Below are 18,195 nucleotides of genomic sequence, written 5' to 3' on the forward strand. Positions count from 1 at the left end.
ATAAAAATTTTTAAAAAGTCATAGGACTTTACAACACAGAGTGAACCTAATGTAAACCATGAACTATAGTTGATGCTATAATTATAATAATAATGTTTCATCAATTATAACAAGGTTACCACACTAACACAAAGTGTTAATAATAGGGAAAACTGTGTGCATGAGGGGGGTATGTGGGAAATTCATATTTCCTGCATGATTTTTCTGTAAACCTACAACTTCTTTAAAAAATAAAAAGAATTTAAAAAAATTAAAAGGACATTTGAAAACAAAGGGATCTTGGGGGTCATTGAGTCCAAACCCTTCATTTTTACATGTAGGGAAATTTGTCTAAGGTCATACAAGTTAGTGGCAGAGTCAGTTCTGCAGCTTTCCATGACATCAAGCTGCGTGGGGTAACAGGTGTCTAGAATTCCACCACAAGAGTCACTACTTACTACCAAGTTTCTGGAGAGCTCTGTGGAGGAGCAGTACACGAAGGCATTAAAACAAAGAGCTTTATGTTAGCTGGGCTGATGTGTCCCCAGGGCCTGGCTTGGGGCCTGGCATATAGCAGCTGCTCAGTTAACACTTGCTGAAATTGCACTGAGCATCATCAAGAGCCATGGACAAGACAGAGGCAGCTGCAGACTCACAGCCTGTCAGGCCTCTGTGGCCTGAAAACCAGGATAAGGAAGGTGCCCAGAGGGGGAAGCTGATTCCCTTCCTCCTCCCTCCACTATGCCGAGACCTCCATTTTACCATCTGTGAGGAGCACTTATTGGGGACGAGAACCTGAGACAGACTTCCATTAGGGGCAGCCAACCCAGAAGCTTCCAAGGACAAACAGGTGACAAAATGAGTGAAGCTGGCTGAGCGTGAGACATTAGGGAGTGGTAGGGACTGTGGTCAACATTGATGGTATTTGAATTCTAGTTCTTTTAAGCAGCACTGAGCCTGCCAATAGAAAACCCTGACATATCCAAGGGCCAAGTCTGACCCATGGCCATGGGTTTGCAACTGCCAGCATTCTGTGTGGTACTGGACAGGGAGTCTGGAGACCAGAATTTAGTTCTGGCCCTCCTCCTCCTTGGGCAAATCAGTCTCCCCAGTCTCCCCGTTTGTACTCCGAGGGACTGGGTTGGGATGACCTCTGAGACTTTGTGCCAGGAAGTGGCAAGGAAGACTGGGGCAGACGCCAGCATGCAGCCAGGTCGCTGTGGCTTTAAAAGTGCCTCGACAGCCCAATGGCAGCGGGCTGGCAGCTGCAACAGCAGTGGCCGGGTGAGTGAGCCGGCAGAGCTGAGCCTGCTGGTGCATGGGCCACCTGCGGAGCCCTCCACAGCTGGGGAGATTAGTCTCTTCCACTAGACAACACCCATTACCACGTTCCAATAGCCATCACTTCCGCTAGGAGAGCTGCAGATGAGATTATCGATTGCGCTGACCCCAGGCAAGCCCTTTCCCCAGCCTGAGAGGTGTGCAGATCAGCCCGTGCTGGCCCCAGCCCGTAGCTTCCAAGGCCCTCCAGCTCCTTCCCATCACAAGCACAGGCCCAAGCCTGGGATCCAGGTGAAGCCGACCGCGGGCCCTACCTGATGGACTGGTTTAGGCTGGCCTTCCGAGGGTTTGCAGCAGGACTGGGCTCTTTGATTTCAAGATGGGGAGATGTGGAGAGGGCTGTTCCAAGGGGCATGAGTGAAGGAGTAATGGGGTGAACGTAGAGGAAGTGAGGTCTGGCTGAGCAGTGTGCAGGGTGGGGGAAATTGGGAGGTGAGACTGGATTGGGAGTGGGGGCAGCCTGATGCCAGTATTTCAGTGGTCAGTGGAAGCTTTGGGGCCAGGAAGTGACACGATTGCAACTCCACCTTTGCCCTTTGCCTGCTGGCAGCTCCTAGGGGTTCCAGATGCTGGAATGGAAAGGGGAAATACCCTCAGACTTGGGCCCTGGGTCTTGCAGGCTCTGTGAGGGCAGGAGATATATCTTCTCCTTCCTTGCATCCTCCCTGTCCCTCCCTTCCCACCACAGTCAGGGCCAGGCTGAACCATAATACATGTTTATTTTATGTTTATATTATGGTCCAAGCCTGAATCATAATACATGTTTACTATCTCAGTCGAAATCAGCAGAGGAAGCTAGCAGAGATGAGTGTAGCCTGCATCCCTCCCTCCTTCCTTCCTTCCCTCCCCTCTTCCTTCCTTCCTTCCCTCCCTCCCTCCTTCCTTCCTTCCTTCCTTCTTTCCTTTCTTCTTTCCTTCCTTCCTTTCTTCCTTCCTTCCTTCCTTCCTTCCTTTCTTCCTTCCTTCCTTCCTACCCTTGTTCACAGAATCCTGCAAGGCAGGAACAAACCACAACCCAGAGCTCTCATCAGACAAGAGGACCCTCTCTGGTCCCTGTGCTCAGTCCAGGTGACTTTGAGCTTTGCCCAGTTTCCCTTTTGCCCACCAGGCCCTTATACATTTTTGAAAAGAAGGAAGAAGGACATTCTCCTTTTTTTTAACCCTATGATTTTGAACATAGTCTTGCCCTGGAATATTCCATATCTTTACCTGGGTGGTGGTTACACAGGTGGATACATGTGTAAACATTCATTGAGCCATGCACCTAGGATGTATGCACTTTACTGTAGGTATGTGTATACACATGCAGAACCTCAACAGAAAAACAACCCCATGTCCTGCCTTTGGACAGCAATATTTTGGTTCTTCTACAGAGACAAGAGGGACCTGGAAAGAGGAGCCTGGCTAGCTGGCAGCTGGGAACCCTCCTGGTCTCCCCAGCCTCAGCCTCTGGAAGGTAAGAGGGGCCTGAGGTGCTTGCTTGGCCTGGCCTGACCACTCACCATCAACCCCCAGGCACGGGGAACACCCCTCATCGCCCATTCAGGAGCTGGGGTGAAGAGGGAAGTGGGAGACTGAGAAACAGTTATAAAATGATAACCAAGGTGGGATGGGACAATTCACTCATTCATTCATTCGTTCATCCATTCAACACATATTCATTGCGAGCCCCTCACCTGCCAAGCCCTGTGTGAGTGCCTGGGAACTCAGTGGTGGGCACAGTGGACACAGTCAGGGCTCTCAGGATGCCCAGTGTCTGCTAGGAAGATGGGAATGGAGTTAGTTCCAGGGACGTGGTCCTTGATATCAAAAGCTGAGAAAGTGGCTCTGTCAGAGCTCGGGGCTCATCAGCTCTGAGGCAGCAGCTGCCGGGTAAATAAAATGCACCTAATTGCCAAGCTGTGGCTTTATAACAAAAAATCACATTGTCATACAGGCCAGATGGCTCCAATCAAGGGATGCCTGTTTCCTTGGAGGCATGCTCACAGGGAGACCCGAGGCCAGCCGTGCACGGTCCTGGGATCCGCCTGCATGTGGCCCCACTGGGGACTCAGAAGGGCCTAGAGCAGGGACAAGGGGTGAATGTCCGGGAACATCGGGTGGGGAGACTCCAGGGCACCAGCTCTCCTCCTCTGAGGTCTCGCCCCTGGGCAGGCCTGCCATCCTGGCATGGGGGTGGGCAATGTCAACCCAGCTCTCCCTCAGGCTGCCATTCACTTCAGCCCTACAGCCAACTCTTGCTGAGAGCCACCATGTGCTGGGCGTGGTGCTGGGAGCTGGGGCACAGCTGTGGGCATCGCATGGGGCTGACCATCCAAGGGGAGAGCTGTGGAACAAGCAACCTCATTGGTAGACACACATCTCCACCATGATGCTGACGAGGCCCCACAGCATAAAAGGAGAAGGAAGCACCCTCTGAACTGCTGACCCCACGCACAGTGGAGAGCATTTTTATTGGCCTTGACCAGCTTCCACCAGGCTGCAGTGCCTCCCACATGGAGTCACAGCTAAGACGAGGCTCCCGTCCCTGGTGGCCCACCGTGTGCCAGCTCCCATGTGACCACAGTCTCACCAGGTCCTCCAACATCCCCGTATGGAAGGGCCCGTAATGGTCCCATCCTACGAATGGCAAAACCGAGGCTCAGGGAGGTGAAGTCCACACCCAAGTGCTCACAAGTGAGTGGGGATTTAGTACCAGTAGCGTGAGGCTGGTGCCTGAGCTGGGGATCTCCCCACATACTCTGCACCCTGCACCCTTTCTTCAAAGGTCAAACTGCCTGTTCAACATTCTGGGGCCCCCACAATCCCATTTTCCCTGTCATGGCTGCCCTGTAAGGATAGTTCATTCCGTTCTGGCCCATGCACGCCCCGCTCTTCCCAGCTGCTTGCTCCAGCCCAGCACTTTCCCAGCCCATGTTCTGCTCTCCCCTTTCTTTAAGGCTGCCCGTTCCTTTTTCCTTTTTCTTACACTAGAAAAAGTTTATTTTTGACAGCGTTATTGAGATAAAATTTACATTTTATACAAAACTTACCAGTCTTAACTATACATTTCAATGGGTTTTAGTTGTGCAACCGTCATACAATATAATTCTAGACTATTTCCATCACCCCCAAAAGAAACCTCATGCCAATCTGCAGAAACTCCCCATTCCTATCCCCTGCCCAAGGCAACCACGAATTCACTTTCTATCTCTATGGATTTGCCTATTCTGGACATTTCATTTAAATGGAATCACACAATATGGGGTCTTTTGTGACTGGCTTCTTTCACTGAGCATAAAGTTTTTGCGGTTCATCCATGTTGTAGCGTGTATCCGTAGATTATTCCTTTTTGTTGATGAATAGAATTCCAGTGTATGGATATGCCACATTTTGTTTATCCATTCCTTACACTTTTTAAATTGTGAATTATCATAAAAATGCTTAAAATGCATAAAATGTCAAACAACGATAATAAGCCCAGCCCCTGTGTACTAATAGGAAATGAAACGTTACAAATACCTGGAGGTTCCCTGGTGTCCTTTCCCCATCACCCTAACTGTCCTGAAGGACTGGCCCTAATCTCCCCACTTCAATGGTTTTCCCTGCTCGACTCCCACAGTGCCTACCACAGGGATTTAGGAATCAAGTGGGTCTGGATTCAAATCCCATTTCTCTTGCTGTGTGACCTTGGGCAAGTGAATTTACCTCTCTGAGCTTGTTTTCTGATCTATAAAATAGGGTTAATAAACTAAACTTCATCAGTGTCTGACACATAGTAGGTGCTTAAAACATGCCAGTTTTCTCTGTTTTCCCCTTTTTTTGGGAGCACCGATTAAGGCCTGTCTCCTCTCTAAATCTTTCTCCCACCCCCCTACCCCATGATCATTTCTTTTCAGAAATCTTACAAGTCTTTCAATGTGCACTATACAGTTTGGTAATTAACAGTATTAATCATTGCTATCATGAATTATACACTTGTTGCCTCTCATGTGTAAGTCTTGTCTACTGAACTTGAAAAGTTTCTTGAAAGCCAGGACTGCACCTTTGATTTTGTACTCTCTCAGCTCAAAATTGTGTGACTTTGGTGATGAAACCTATCATCGATGTGGAAAATTAATTATGCTATTTTGTTAAGTGAAACATGAAACAAATGGGCTGGTCCACAATATAAATAAATTATATGACACTCATGAAAACAAACATGTATACGGGAAAATGACTAGCAGGAACAATATCAAAATAATATTTAGATTAAGATGTATTCAGAAATGAATTTTTTCCTTATTATTTTCCACAGTTTCTTTAATTTTCAATATTACCCTATTAGGACACTCTGGCTGAGCCCAGATAAACAATTGTTATGAGATGCCAACCCTTTCTCCATCTATTTGCATTTCCTGACTGACTTGAGGGCAATCAAGTTGACTTGATTGACAAGAACATTCCTGGAAAGAGATCTCCAATGCTGCCAGTGGCCTGGATTCAGACACATCTAGCCCTGTGGAGGCAACTGCACAGAAGCCTCAAAGGCAGGGTGATGGGGATCTAGGGTTTCCTAAGGTCAGAGTCTACCCTGAAAGTAGGCAGAATCGGTCTCAATGAACTAACCCCTGCAATGGGGTCTGAGAGCTAGAAGGCAAGGTGGTTCCAGCGGCAGCTGGGAGCTACTGGTTGAAGCCATTGACAACTCAGGCAATTTGGCAGCACCTCATGCGCAGGTGGAGAGGGGCTGTGTCCTTGAAAAGCTAGGAGTTCTGACATCTTGGTGCCCAACCAGCTCTGCTATAGTGGGTGCTGGTTTCCTATCCACTTCCTGGTGGAGCCGGGGACAGTGGTCCTGAGAGGGGGGCAGTGAGATGTCAGTGGTGTGGGCAGTGGTTGGAGTGAAGTGACAGGAAGTGCAAGGAAGTGTGAGAAGGGGGGCCTGGGCTGAAGCATGAGGATTGACTTGGAATGGTTCTGAGTGCCTTGACTCCGCTGTGGACTACATGGGCTTCTAGAGCAGGGAAGGGCCTTGAAATGTGGGAGGGAGGTCCCCAGGTGGGTCTTCTGAGCTAGTAAATACTCAACAAATATTTATTGATACCTAACATGGATCAGGCATGGTTTCAGCATCTGGACAGAGCTTTGAACAAGACAGACATGGATAGGGATCTGCAGCTCCCTATCCAGTGAGGAAGACACTCAATACAAAATTCACCATGCCCAGCATTTAATAAAAAATTACTAGATACACAAAGCAAATCAAGGCATAATATGTCAAGTGGAGAAAAGTGCTATGGAGAACAGAAAAGCAGGTTAAGGGGATAGCAAGTGCCAGGTTGGGTCTTTATGAGTGAGCTCTGTGGTTATCTGGGGAAAGGGTGTTCCTGACAGAGCTAGACCTCTTAGAGGAACAACCAGTAAGGTGGTGGGGGCTGGGACAGAGTGAGAGGGAAGGTGGAGGGAGGTAGCAGTGAATCAGATCATAAGGGGACTGTAGGCCATGGTAAGTGTATAAGTTATCTGTTGCTGCATAACAAACAACCCCCCAAATTTAGTGGATTAAAACAAAACTTTATTCTTTCTCATGAGCCCATAGGTTGGCAGTTGGGGAGGTTCTTCTGCCGTTTTTACCTGGGATCATTCATAAAGCTGTGTCTTACGGCTTGACTAGTGCTGGAGGGTGCCATGTGGTTTGACTTCCATGTCTGGCAGTTGGTGTTGGCTGTAGCAAGGAGTTTGGATTTTATGCTGAGTGAAGTGGGAACCATTGTGAGGGCAGGAATTTCAGCAGAAGTGAAAAACTATGTGACTTATGTTAGCGATACGTTAAATGGGACTTCAGGCCAGTGTGGCCTAGGAGTATTTGGGTTATATTATTTTTACAATTGGAAAAATTGACTTCTGCTTCTGTCCAGGGAAGAGAAGGATGGCTCGGAATTATCCTCCCACTGTAAACAGGAGAAAACTGTACAAACCATAGGGAACAAATATTTTCAGACATTCAACAACAGGCAACACTGGAAAAGGTAGCTTTCTACCTGCAGATAGTTCCCACACTGCAGAATAGGGAGGGGAGTGTCAAAGTGGTCTTGCTGAGCTGTGGAGACAGAAATGGGGTTGGGGAGGTCAATGCAGCTGAAATTTGTGGAACTGACTGCCAGGGAGGAGGGAGCTACTAAGAGAAAGAACTCTAGCAGTCTGCGTCGGTGCCTTTGGTTGGTTGTCAGTCTCCTGAAGCACACAGTGAAGCCGTCAAGAACAACTTTTTATTTTTTTTTTCCAGTTATGTTACACATCTGTTTCCTCCACCATTATAAGCACTTGACACATGTAAAAGGCAAAACACATTATTCACAGATCCCATAAACATAAATATTTAACATACAAGTTTTGAGGAAAGAAAAATTACTGGGATGCTCACACAGGACTGGGAATTTTCCTCCAGCTGGAATGGAGAGATCTCACTGAATACAAGAGGCTTTAAATGGAAACCTTAGAAGGGTTATACTTCAGAAGTAGAGCTAAATTATCCCTAGAATAAAGGCTACTCCAGACCTGCCCCAGAAGAACTTAAAAAATAGATCTTGAAAGATCAAACTAATTCACAAGTAATTGAACTGCCTTTTTTTTTAAAATTAACTTTGTCAAATAAAAAATCATTTCTAAACAAAACAAAGCAAAGCAATGGGAAAAACAAATATCCTGAAATAATGTCATTCCTTCCAATATGCTCCTACTGCCTTTCAAGTAAAGTCCAATACTCTTTAAGGGAATACAAGAAAATTTAGCACTTAACAATATAAAATTTAAATGCCCATCATCCAATAAAAAAAAAACCAGATATAAAAAGAAGAATAAAATGTGACCCATAGGAAAAAATTTAGCCAAAGAAACAGTCTTAAGCATGACAGAGATGATGGGATTACTGGAAAAGGACAGTAAAGCCACCACATAAATGTTCTCCATATGCTCAAGGATGTAAAGGAAAACATAAACAAGATGATAAGAGAAATAGGACTTATAAAAATGACTCAGCTAGAGATGAAAAATTATCTGAAATGAGAAATACACTTGGTGAGATTAATAGCAGATTAGACAGTACAGAAAAGATCTATGAACTTGAAATCAAAGCACTAGATACCATCTAAAATGAAGCACAGAGAGAAAACAGACTAAAGGAGAAGGAGGAGGAGGAAGAGGAGGAACCGAGGCTCAGTGACCTGTGGAGCAATATCAAGCAGTCTATGATACATACCATTTGATACATATGATACATACAATTATGATACATACATACATACATATGTATCATATGTATGATACATACATATGATACATACAATTTTGAGTGTCAGAAAGTTGAGAGGGAGATAAACGCATTTGAAGAAGGTGGCCCAAAATGCTTCAAATGTGATAAAAATCATAAATCCACCTTAACCTCAATGAACTGCAAGAAGAATAAACATAAGAAAACCATGCTAAGGCACATTATAATCAGATTGTTGAAAACCAGCAATAAAGAGAAAGTCTTAAAAGTAGACAGAAAAAAAGGCACGTTATATACAGAGGAACAAATAAGATAAGCTTTTAACTATATTGATCAAGAAAAAGAGAGGACACAGATTACCAAGATAAATAATGAAAAAGGTATATCACTATCAATTCTATAGGCATTAAAAGGACAATAAGGAGATATTGTGGAAAACATTTTATCAATAAAATTGACAACGTAGATAAAATGGACAAATTGCTTGAAAGACACAAATTACCCAAAGTTGACCCAAAAAGAAATAGACAACTTATATAACCCTATATAAATAAAAAAAAAATTGAATTATAATTTAAAAGCATTTCACTATGAAAATTCCAAGCCCAGATGACTTCACTGGTAAATTCTATCAAACTTTTATGAAAGAAATATTACCAATCCTACATCAGCTCTTTCATAAAACAGGAGGGGAATATTTCTGAATACATTTTATTTTTAAATTTTGAGGCCACTATTAGCCTGACACAAAAATCAAAGACATCACAAGAGCAATGCAGACTGATATCTCTTGCAAACACAGACATCTTTAACAAAATCTTAGTAAATCAAATCCAACAATTTATAAGAAGTATAATATATCAATATATAATGACCAAGTGGGGTTTGTCCAAGGAACACATGGTTGGCTTAACATTCAAAAATCAGTTAATATAACTCATCATATTAATAGAATATCGTAAGTTCATTTCAAAAGATGCTGAGAAAGCATCTCACAAAATTTGACACCTAGTTGTGATTATATATACAAAAAAAGAAAAAACTAAAACCCTCTCAGTAAACTAGGAATGGTAGGGAAACTTCCTCAACCTCAACCTCAAAGAGCTAACATTGAAACTCCATAATCAGAAATAAGGCAAAATGTTCATTCTCTACATTTCTTTACCACATTTCACTGTTGGAATTCACTATTTCCAAAAAACATAAGGCATAAAGATTGGAAAGGAAAAAATAAAACTGTCCTTATCTGCATATGACACGATCATGTATGTAGAAAACCCTAAGGAATCTACAAAATAGCTACTAGAACTAATAAGCGAGTTTAGTAAGATTTCATGATTCAAGGTCATTATACAGAAATCAACTGAATTGCTAAGTACTAGCAATAAACAATTAGAAAATGAAATAAACAATTTCACAAAATGCTTAGCAATAAATTTTACAAGACATATGAGGCCTGTATTTTGAAATTACAAAACATTACAAAGCAAAATTAAATGAAATCTAAATAACTGAAGAGGTATACCATGTTTATGGTTTGGAAGAATTGATGTGAAGATGGCAATTCTCTGTAAATTGATCTACAGATTCAATGCAATTCCAGTCAAAATCCTAGGGGACTTTCTTGAAGAAAATGACAAGTTGACTTTAAAATTTATATGGAAAGGCAAATGACCCAGAATAACTAAAACAATATTGAAAAAGAAGGTTGGAATATTTATGCTACCTAACTTCAAGACGTAATAAAGCTATGATAAGACAAAGTGTTTTGGTTTAAGGAGAGACATATAGATCAATGAAACAGAATAGCATCCAGAAAGAGACCCAGACTCATATGGTCAATTGAAAGTTGACAAAAGTGCTAAAGAAATTTAATAGGGAAAAACAGCCTTTTCAACAAATGGTGCTAGAACAGTTAAACATCAATATGAAAAACAAAAACAAAAACAAAAGCAAGGATATAAGTTTCTGTTGGGATGATGAAAACATTCTGGAAATAGTGGTAAAAGTTATTCAATATTGTCAATGTGCTTAATGTCACAGAATGGTACACTTAAAAATGGTTAAAATGATTTTTATTTTATGTATATTCTGCCACAATAAAAAAATAAAAACTCTTTTCCATTCTGTACAATGACTCTGAACAACTGCTTATCCTTTAATAAACCCCTTTGTTGCTTAAGAAAAATGAACCTTGATCCTTAATCACATCCTACACAAAAATGAACTTGAAATGGATCAAGGACCTAATTGTAAGTGCTAAGAAAATAAAAATGAAGGCCAAACTGAAAATAATGTATTTGCAATACAAATATCTGATAAAAGGGCTTGTATCCAGAATATAAAAAGAATACTTATGAGTCAAGAAGACAAATGACCCAATTTTTTAAAATGAGCAAAATATTTGAAGACACCTCATCAAAGGTTTACAGACAGCAAACAAGCACAGGAAAAGCTGTTTAACGTCACTACTCTTCGGGGAAATACAAATTAAAACCACTAAGAGATACCACTATGTGCCCACCTGAGATGGTTAAGTTTGGGTGTCCACTTGTCTGGTCAAGCAAGCACTGGGCTGACTGTTACTGTGAGGATATTCTGTGGACTTCAATCATCTATAGGTTGATTGCATCTATGGCTGATTACATCTACAATTAACCTTTAGATTGCCTTCAACAATGAGAGAAGTCTCATCCAATCAGTTGAAAGTTTTAAAGAAGTAAGGATTTCAGCCATCAAAAGAGAGAATTTCCATCGCTACTTCAGCCAGTCAGCTTTTCCTGAGGAATTCACTGAAAACCTTCACTGGAGTTCCCAGCTTGCAGCCTGTCTTCTGGAATTTGGACTTGTGCATCTCCACTCGGGTGATGCACATATTTACAGATCTCTCCTGTCAGTTCTATTTCCCTAGAGAATCCCGACTAATATACCACCTGAATGGCTAAAAATTGAAAAGAATGACCATACCAAGTGTTGGTAAGGATGTGAGACACCTGGAGCTCTCATATGCTGCTCATGGGAATGAAAAAATGGTTCAGCCACATTGGAGTCCAATTTAGCAATATCCTAGGAAGTTAAGTATACATTTATCACACAACCCAGCAATTCCATTTCTAGGTATTTACTCCAAAGAATGAAGGTGTGTGTATACATATATATATATATATATGTACACACACACACACACACAAAGAACTGTATGCAAATATTTACAGTAACATTACTCATAACCCCAAACTGGAAACACCCCAAATTCCCATCAACTGGTGGATGGATAACAAATGGTGATATATCCATCCTATGGAGTACACTTAGCAATCATAGGGAACAAAATATTCATCCAACAATAGCATGAACGAATCTCAGAAACATTACGGCAAGTGAAGAAAGTTAATTACGAAAGACCACACACTATAAGACTCTATATGAATAAATTCTAGGAAAGGCAAAACTATAACGACAGTAAGCAGATCAGTGGTGGTGGTAGTGGTAGGGAGATTGGGAGGAGAAACTGCAAATGGGCACGAGGGAAACTTTTACTGTGAGGTAACTGTTCCGTATCTTGACTGCGTTGGAGGGCATACGACTGTGTACAACTACTGAAACTCACCAAGACAGCTAAAACGAGTGATGATTGTAATTTTAAGCTCACTGCCTTCTCCCTCTCTGCAGATTCTCCAGGTACTTGGCATCCCACCATGCCTAACTTCACTTGTCCTCAGTCCTGGTCATTTGCTGAGCCCAATTCCAAATCTTTGAGGATGAGACGCTGAGTGGCCCAGCTCAGTCAGGTGCCCAGCACTGTCCAATCAGATATGACCAGGGGGGCGGGGCCACAGAACAACATGGCTGCTCCCAGCTCTGGTAAACCGGTCATGCAGGGAACCCTATAAACTGGGTAGACAATTGAATTCTCAGCTCACTCGGGGTTCTTTCTCCTCCATAATTTAGACTGCCTTTAGGCCACTCCTAGGCCTCTTCACTGTGGTGGAGAATCCTGGCCACCATGTCCAGGAGTTCCTAGTGGGCTATGGGTAAAGGAAATTTCTAGAGAAAGAGCTATGGGCAGGACGGTCTCCACAAGCATTCCAGACTCTCTTCAGCTTCCCTGACACATGCCACAGGCCATCGTGGGACTGCTGAGACTACGGTCTGCTGGAGGAGAGGGGTTGACTTTTCCAGAAAAAACAGGTTCTCTGTCAAAGGGTGGCTTTCTGCAGCACTTACATCAGAAAGCACAAAGGTTAGACTAAGAAAAGCATGACTGACTACACACATGTGCACACACACACACACACACACACACACACACACTCACCCCTCTCTCTGCAGAAATAAAGAAACAAAACGCTAATGTATCTTTTTTTTTTAATTGTCATTTTACAGCTCCCACTGCAATCCCCCCACCCCCCACCTTTCCCCTCACTGACCACTTTTGCAGGATAAGGCGAAGAGGGAACAAAGCTGGGGCCTGGCATCCCCACTATGCTGCCAGCCAGCCAGCCGGGGAGAACAAGTCACAATTACAAATTATCACAACAATTAGCGCCTGTACTTGAGGGATGGGCAAAGTGAGGAGGCCCCAGCTCCTCATTGTCAGCTGGTCTATTTAGCGGTGACCTTGCTCTGGAGACGATGATATTCCTTCAGCCTGTAAACCAGATTCAAAACAAAGGAAAATGTAAATTAACAATAACAACATGCACTCGGTTCAATTAATTCAGGCAGAACCGGGGTAGCGGGGGGCAGCTGTTTGTTAAGATGTGTGTGAAGTTGTCTTTTTTCTCCCTCCGTTCCCTCTCCTGCCCTGGCCCCTGCTGCCCTCCAATCAGGATAATGTAATTAATGTATCTTAGGGAGAAAACATTGCTTGTCATTGTCGAAGACAAAGCCGCTAACTGGCAATGGGAGAAATGAAGAGGCTATTATGAAAACACGGTGCGTTCTGGGCCATTTAAAAGGGTTTATAGAGTCATAAAATACAAACAGTGGGTGCGGGAGGCGGGGGGGAGCTGAAGGTGTCCCCCCTGGTCTGAGACTGGCTCTGGGAGAAAATGGTGGCTCTGTGCTCAGGGATGTTGTCAGGGAGAGGGGAGCAACTCCTGCCCTTTTCCAACCTCAACCCTATGAGTGGGAAGTTGGTGACTAAGAGCCTAGAGCCAGCTCCCTGGGTCTTCTGGACTCAGCCCCACCATTTCCTAGCTGTGTGACCACAGGCAAGTTACCTGCCTACTCTGGGTCTTTTTCCACAGAGGCAAATTTGTGTAATAATTAAACGAGAAAATTTAGGAGAGTGCTTGGAAGTGGCCAGTCCACAGTAGCTGCTGGTAATGACTCTATTTGCCCTTGCACACATCACCCTCAGGGCCAGCCAGCCAGGAACTCTGCTCTTCCTGCATGCCAGGTTCTGGGACACGGGCTTGATTCCCAAGGGCTTATATGGAAACTTCACTGCATCTGTGAGGCAGGTACTTGGTAACACCCGTGTGACTCCCAGAGGTTCAGAGGGGGTCTGAGGTCATACTGCAGAGCTGGAATGTGAACCTTGGAGATCCACATGGCTACGTTGGTTTCCATCTAGACCTGCAGCTCACATATGGCGATATGACAGCAGGAGCTGGACAAGGTGACCTTGAGGCTCCTTTCTGTCTCTTGGGCCAGGAAACATGTGCTCCTATGTGGGGTCCCCGTGGCTGGAGAAGGTAGGGGTGAGTGTCAGAGACAGAGGGCAGGACCCACTGTTATTTTTGGCTGTCATCAGTATGCCTTCTGTCCCCGCTGAGCTGGGGTACAGGCTGGGTCCAGAGCAGGCACTGAGGCTGCTGTGGTGGAGGGACAGGAAGGGCTTATCTAGGCAGGGCAGTGGTCAGAGCCAAGGTCCCATCAGCCTGTGCCCTACATCTGGGGGTCTGAGGCCCCATCAGGGCCTAGGTGTCTCACCTGAGGGAGTTGATGTTGATGAAACCAGTGGCATCGATGGGCTCATAATCGCCCTGCACGTTCATGCTGCAGGGAGAGAACAGAAGCAGGTCAGCATGGCCTGGAGGCCTGGAGCAGTTGTGTGGGTCCCAACTCGCCATGCACATTGGCTTTGTATCCAACTTCGGTCTAACTCGGAGCCCCTCTTCTGGGCTGGCCCCTGCCCCTACCCGCGGTGCCCTCAGCAGTCTCTTCTCTGCTATTCAGAGCTGGAGGAGGCTGGGGCAGCTGCACCAGGTTCGGGTCTGGCTCAGCAGAACTAGGGGTGAAGTCCTCCGAGGAATCAGAGCGCTCTGTCTGTAAACAGAGGACCCAGATCTGAGCCAGCTCTGCCCTTGGGGCTCGGGTAAGGCTCAGCGAGGAACGAGGTCCGGGCAAGTGTGCATCGGAACAGCCCTCGGCTTCCTGCGTTCATGGCAAGATCTGGCCACGGAGTGCACTTTCACCTTGTTTGTCTAACCAGTTGGATCCTGTCTAATCCATCCTCAAACCCCGACACCCACCATACACCAGCTGGGCATGAAAAATGCCTGGTCAACGGCCGCTGCAGTTAGTGGAACTGATTTTTTTTTCCCTTATGGTGTCTATCTTTCTAGATACCACAGTCTTATTAATCTTTTGGGCTGTTCTCATTCGGCTGCCCTTTCAAACCCTTCCCAATCACAGCAGAGTCATTCAAATCGGGCAGGCTTGGGTGTGAATCCTAGCTCATTGCCAATGATCACCATAAAGCTTGGGGCAAGTTCTCCACCCTCTTTGAGCTTCAGTCTCTTCACGTGGGAAATAGGGCTACTGATAGCTTGGCTTCACATGAAATAATGTTATCTAGTGCCTGGCACATGGTAAGCAAACAATAATATTATTCATTCATTCATTCATCCATTTTTTCAGGTACTTATGAAGCACCTCCTACCTGCCAGGCACTGTGCCAGGTGCTGAGAAAACAAGGAAGGACAGGATTGGTGCCCACAAGGAGGCAGCCGCGAGCAATCAATCACCCATAAACATTACTTAATCACAACCCTGATAACCACCACGATCTCAGATGGCGACTCCCCTAGGCCACCCTCTGAGGCCTCAGGGCTGGGTCCCTCCTCAGAGCCGCCAGAGCCCACCTGTTTCCCACGGGGGCCCTCGTCGTATCCTGGCCTGAATCAGCCCCTTGTCTTCACACCTGCAAGGGCTGGAGATAGGAGACTCCAGCCTGGGACAAAGCAGTCGCAAGGTTCTCAGGGGTGAAGAGATGGCCTGAACCCTCAGGGAGCCCTCTCCAGAGGTGAGACGGGGTAGGCGGAGGGGAAGCGGGGAGACACTGCTTTCTCAGGATCTTCCACTTTCTGCCACCCCGAGGCTGATGCCTCTGACTGGTGGTCTTTGTTTGTAGAATTTTCACAAGAACAAATGGGGTCTCTGCCTCTACGGGGCAACTAGGAACTGGCTCAGGGCTTGGGCCCGGCGCCCCCTCGCTCACCCCTCACCTCCCCCTCATGCTTTCACCCTGACCTTCAGCCCTGAAGCTGGCACCTGGAACTCTCCTTGAAGTCACTGTCGTGCTCCTGCCCCTCCTTTCTCTCCACCTCTAGCAGCCCCTCCAGGGCTCAGGTAACTGAAGCCACCTGGAGCCACCCAGAATGTCCACTGTGAGGGGAGAAGATATCAGACTTCAGGCGTGTCTGCCACTCGGCGACCCTCACTGAGACAGAAGAGGTGCTCAGGAAACACGTCAGCCTCCTCAGATCCCTTTTGCAGACCCCTCCCCTGGGTGATACAGCAAACCTAAGCCCTCCCCGCCCTGGATCACAGACTGCCAACAAGCTTTCAAACCCTGAGCCTCTCCCCGACCTTGTATGTCACCCTGTCCCCTTTTGAAGGGTCCCTACATTCAGCCCAAGGAGAAGGCAGGGCACAGAAGCCCCTCACCTTTCCTGCCTCCCCCGACACGGGCCCTTCCAGACCACCACAGCAGCCCCTGCAAAGAGGACCCACATCCAGGGACAAACTTGTCCCTGAGGCTGCCAGAGTTCCAAGAGGTATTTTTCAGGAACTGAAAAACCTCTTTTTGAAATTGGGGGTTGGGGGGGGGGGGTGTGGAGGTGGAAAAAGAGTTTACAATGATTTTTTTTTTTTTTTTACCTCCCTTGACGGTCTACAGAAAACCTCTGTGCTTTTATTTTTGCTCATTCGAGTGGCTCTGACCTGCTCTATAATTACGTTACTTTCTACCTACTGTGCCGCGGCATTTCCAGTTCTGCTACCTCTCGCGGCTTCCTCGCTGGTCCCTGTGACGCTGTCACTCAAGGGCTTTCAAGTCAGCGATGTAGAAATCAAAAAGAAAAGGGAAATGGTCGGAGACACAGTGAGAATAAATGCTCCTGCTTTTCTCTCTTTTTTCCCCTTTCCCTTTTTACTTTATTCATTTAATCTCCCTGAGTGAGACTGTAAGGCTTAATGAAGGGTTGGACAGATTATTAGAGGCTGTTGATTTGGAGGGGGAGGGAAGAAAGAGCCAGAGAGAGAAAGAGAGAAGATAATTTGACATTTACCCCGACTGATCTAAACTGATTCGGTTATATTTATGGCTTATAAAGTGTTTAGAAAGATTGAAGTGGGGAGAAACTCAACATGGCAAAGAGAAGGGAAAGAAAAAAATAATATTGACTGCCAAACAAACTCGTGCTTTAATTCTCAGCTGGCATCCAGGAGGGAAGACCTGGGCTCAGCCCAAGATAAGATGGGCCTGGCAGCAGTTGGGCTGTCCCACGGGGTCTGGCCCATCCCCTGCTTGGCCAGGTGACCTCCAGAGGAGATGCCTTGCTCCCTGGTGAAGGCCACTCTCATTCATGGATGCGAACATTGGAGCAGCTAATAGTTAAACTGCCTCCTGTGACCCAGCCCAGCAGGGTTGTCTCCCTGCCTCTCCAGGAGTCTCTTCTCAGCTGCCCTCTGCCAGGCTCATGGCCCATGAGTGAGGGAGCACCTCAAGGTTCTCTCTTTGGTTCTTTTCTCACCTCACTCCATGCTGTCCCCTTAACTCATGGCTTAAAGAACATCGAAATGCCCGCGACTCTCTAATGTCTTCAGCCCTGGTTTCTCTTCAACTCCAGACTCGTTGGCCCAAGGTCTGACTTGGAAGTTCTTGGCTATCGCAAAGGAAGCCCACACTCAAGATGTCCAAATCTAAATGCCTGATCTTCCCCAGGAACATTCCCTTAACTTACTGATGGCCGCTTACATGTACCCACACTCTCACACCAAAATCTGAGTTATTCTGGAAGCCTTCCATCTCCCTCCAGAATCCAAGCCCTTTTGATTCTGCTCCCTAAATATTCATCAACCCCATCTGCTTTCTTCTACTTTCAGATGGTCAACCTGGTCCCAGCCACCAGCATTTCCCATGGATGGCCTTTCTTCCACCGTGGCTGGTTTCTCCCCACGTGATTCCATTCTCCAGAGCAGTCAGGAGGACCCTCTAAAAGCCCAGTTCTGATCATGTCCTCCCACTGCTAAGTGCTTTCAGGGCCAGCTCCAGCCCTCTCCACCCTACCCTTGTGCCATATGTTCCTGTAGTGCCTGGGAGGTGCCAAGGCTCAGGCCCTTTGCACATGACACGTTCTTTCTGGAAATTCTTCCCTCTGTCTCTTCATCTGGCTAATTCTTTTCAT

The 18,195-nt window shown here is 45.8% G+C and overlaps 1 protein-coding gene across 1 annotated transcript in view; it reads right to left on the bottom strand.

The window, feature by feature from the left end:
• Nucleotides 1-12,942: 12,942 nt before the first annotated feature.
• ASS1 (argininosuccinate synthase 1) overlaps nucleotides 12,943-18,195 on the bottom strand; it is a 57,540-nt gene continuing 52,287 nt past the window's right edge. Inside the window, exons 15-16 of the mRNA XM_037851313.1 lie at nucleotides 14,495-14,560; nucleotides 12,943-13,205 (exon numbers count right to left, since the gene is read on the bottom strand). Coding sequence (XP_037707241.1) covers nucleotides 13,160-13,205; nucleotides 14,495-14,560 — 112 coding nt within the window. The 3' untranslated portion in view covers nucleotides 12,943-13,159. The remainder of the gene's footprint in view (nucleotides 13,206-14,494; nucleotides 14,561-18,195) is intronic.

Source organism: Choloepus didactylus, chromosome 10, assembly GCF_015220235.1.
Source record: "Choloepus didactylus isolate mChoDid1 chromosome 10, mChoDid1.pri, whole genome shotgun sequence".
NCBI lineage: Eukaryota > Metazoa > Chordata > Mammalia > Pilosa > Megalonychidae > Choloepus > Choloepus didactylus.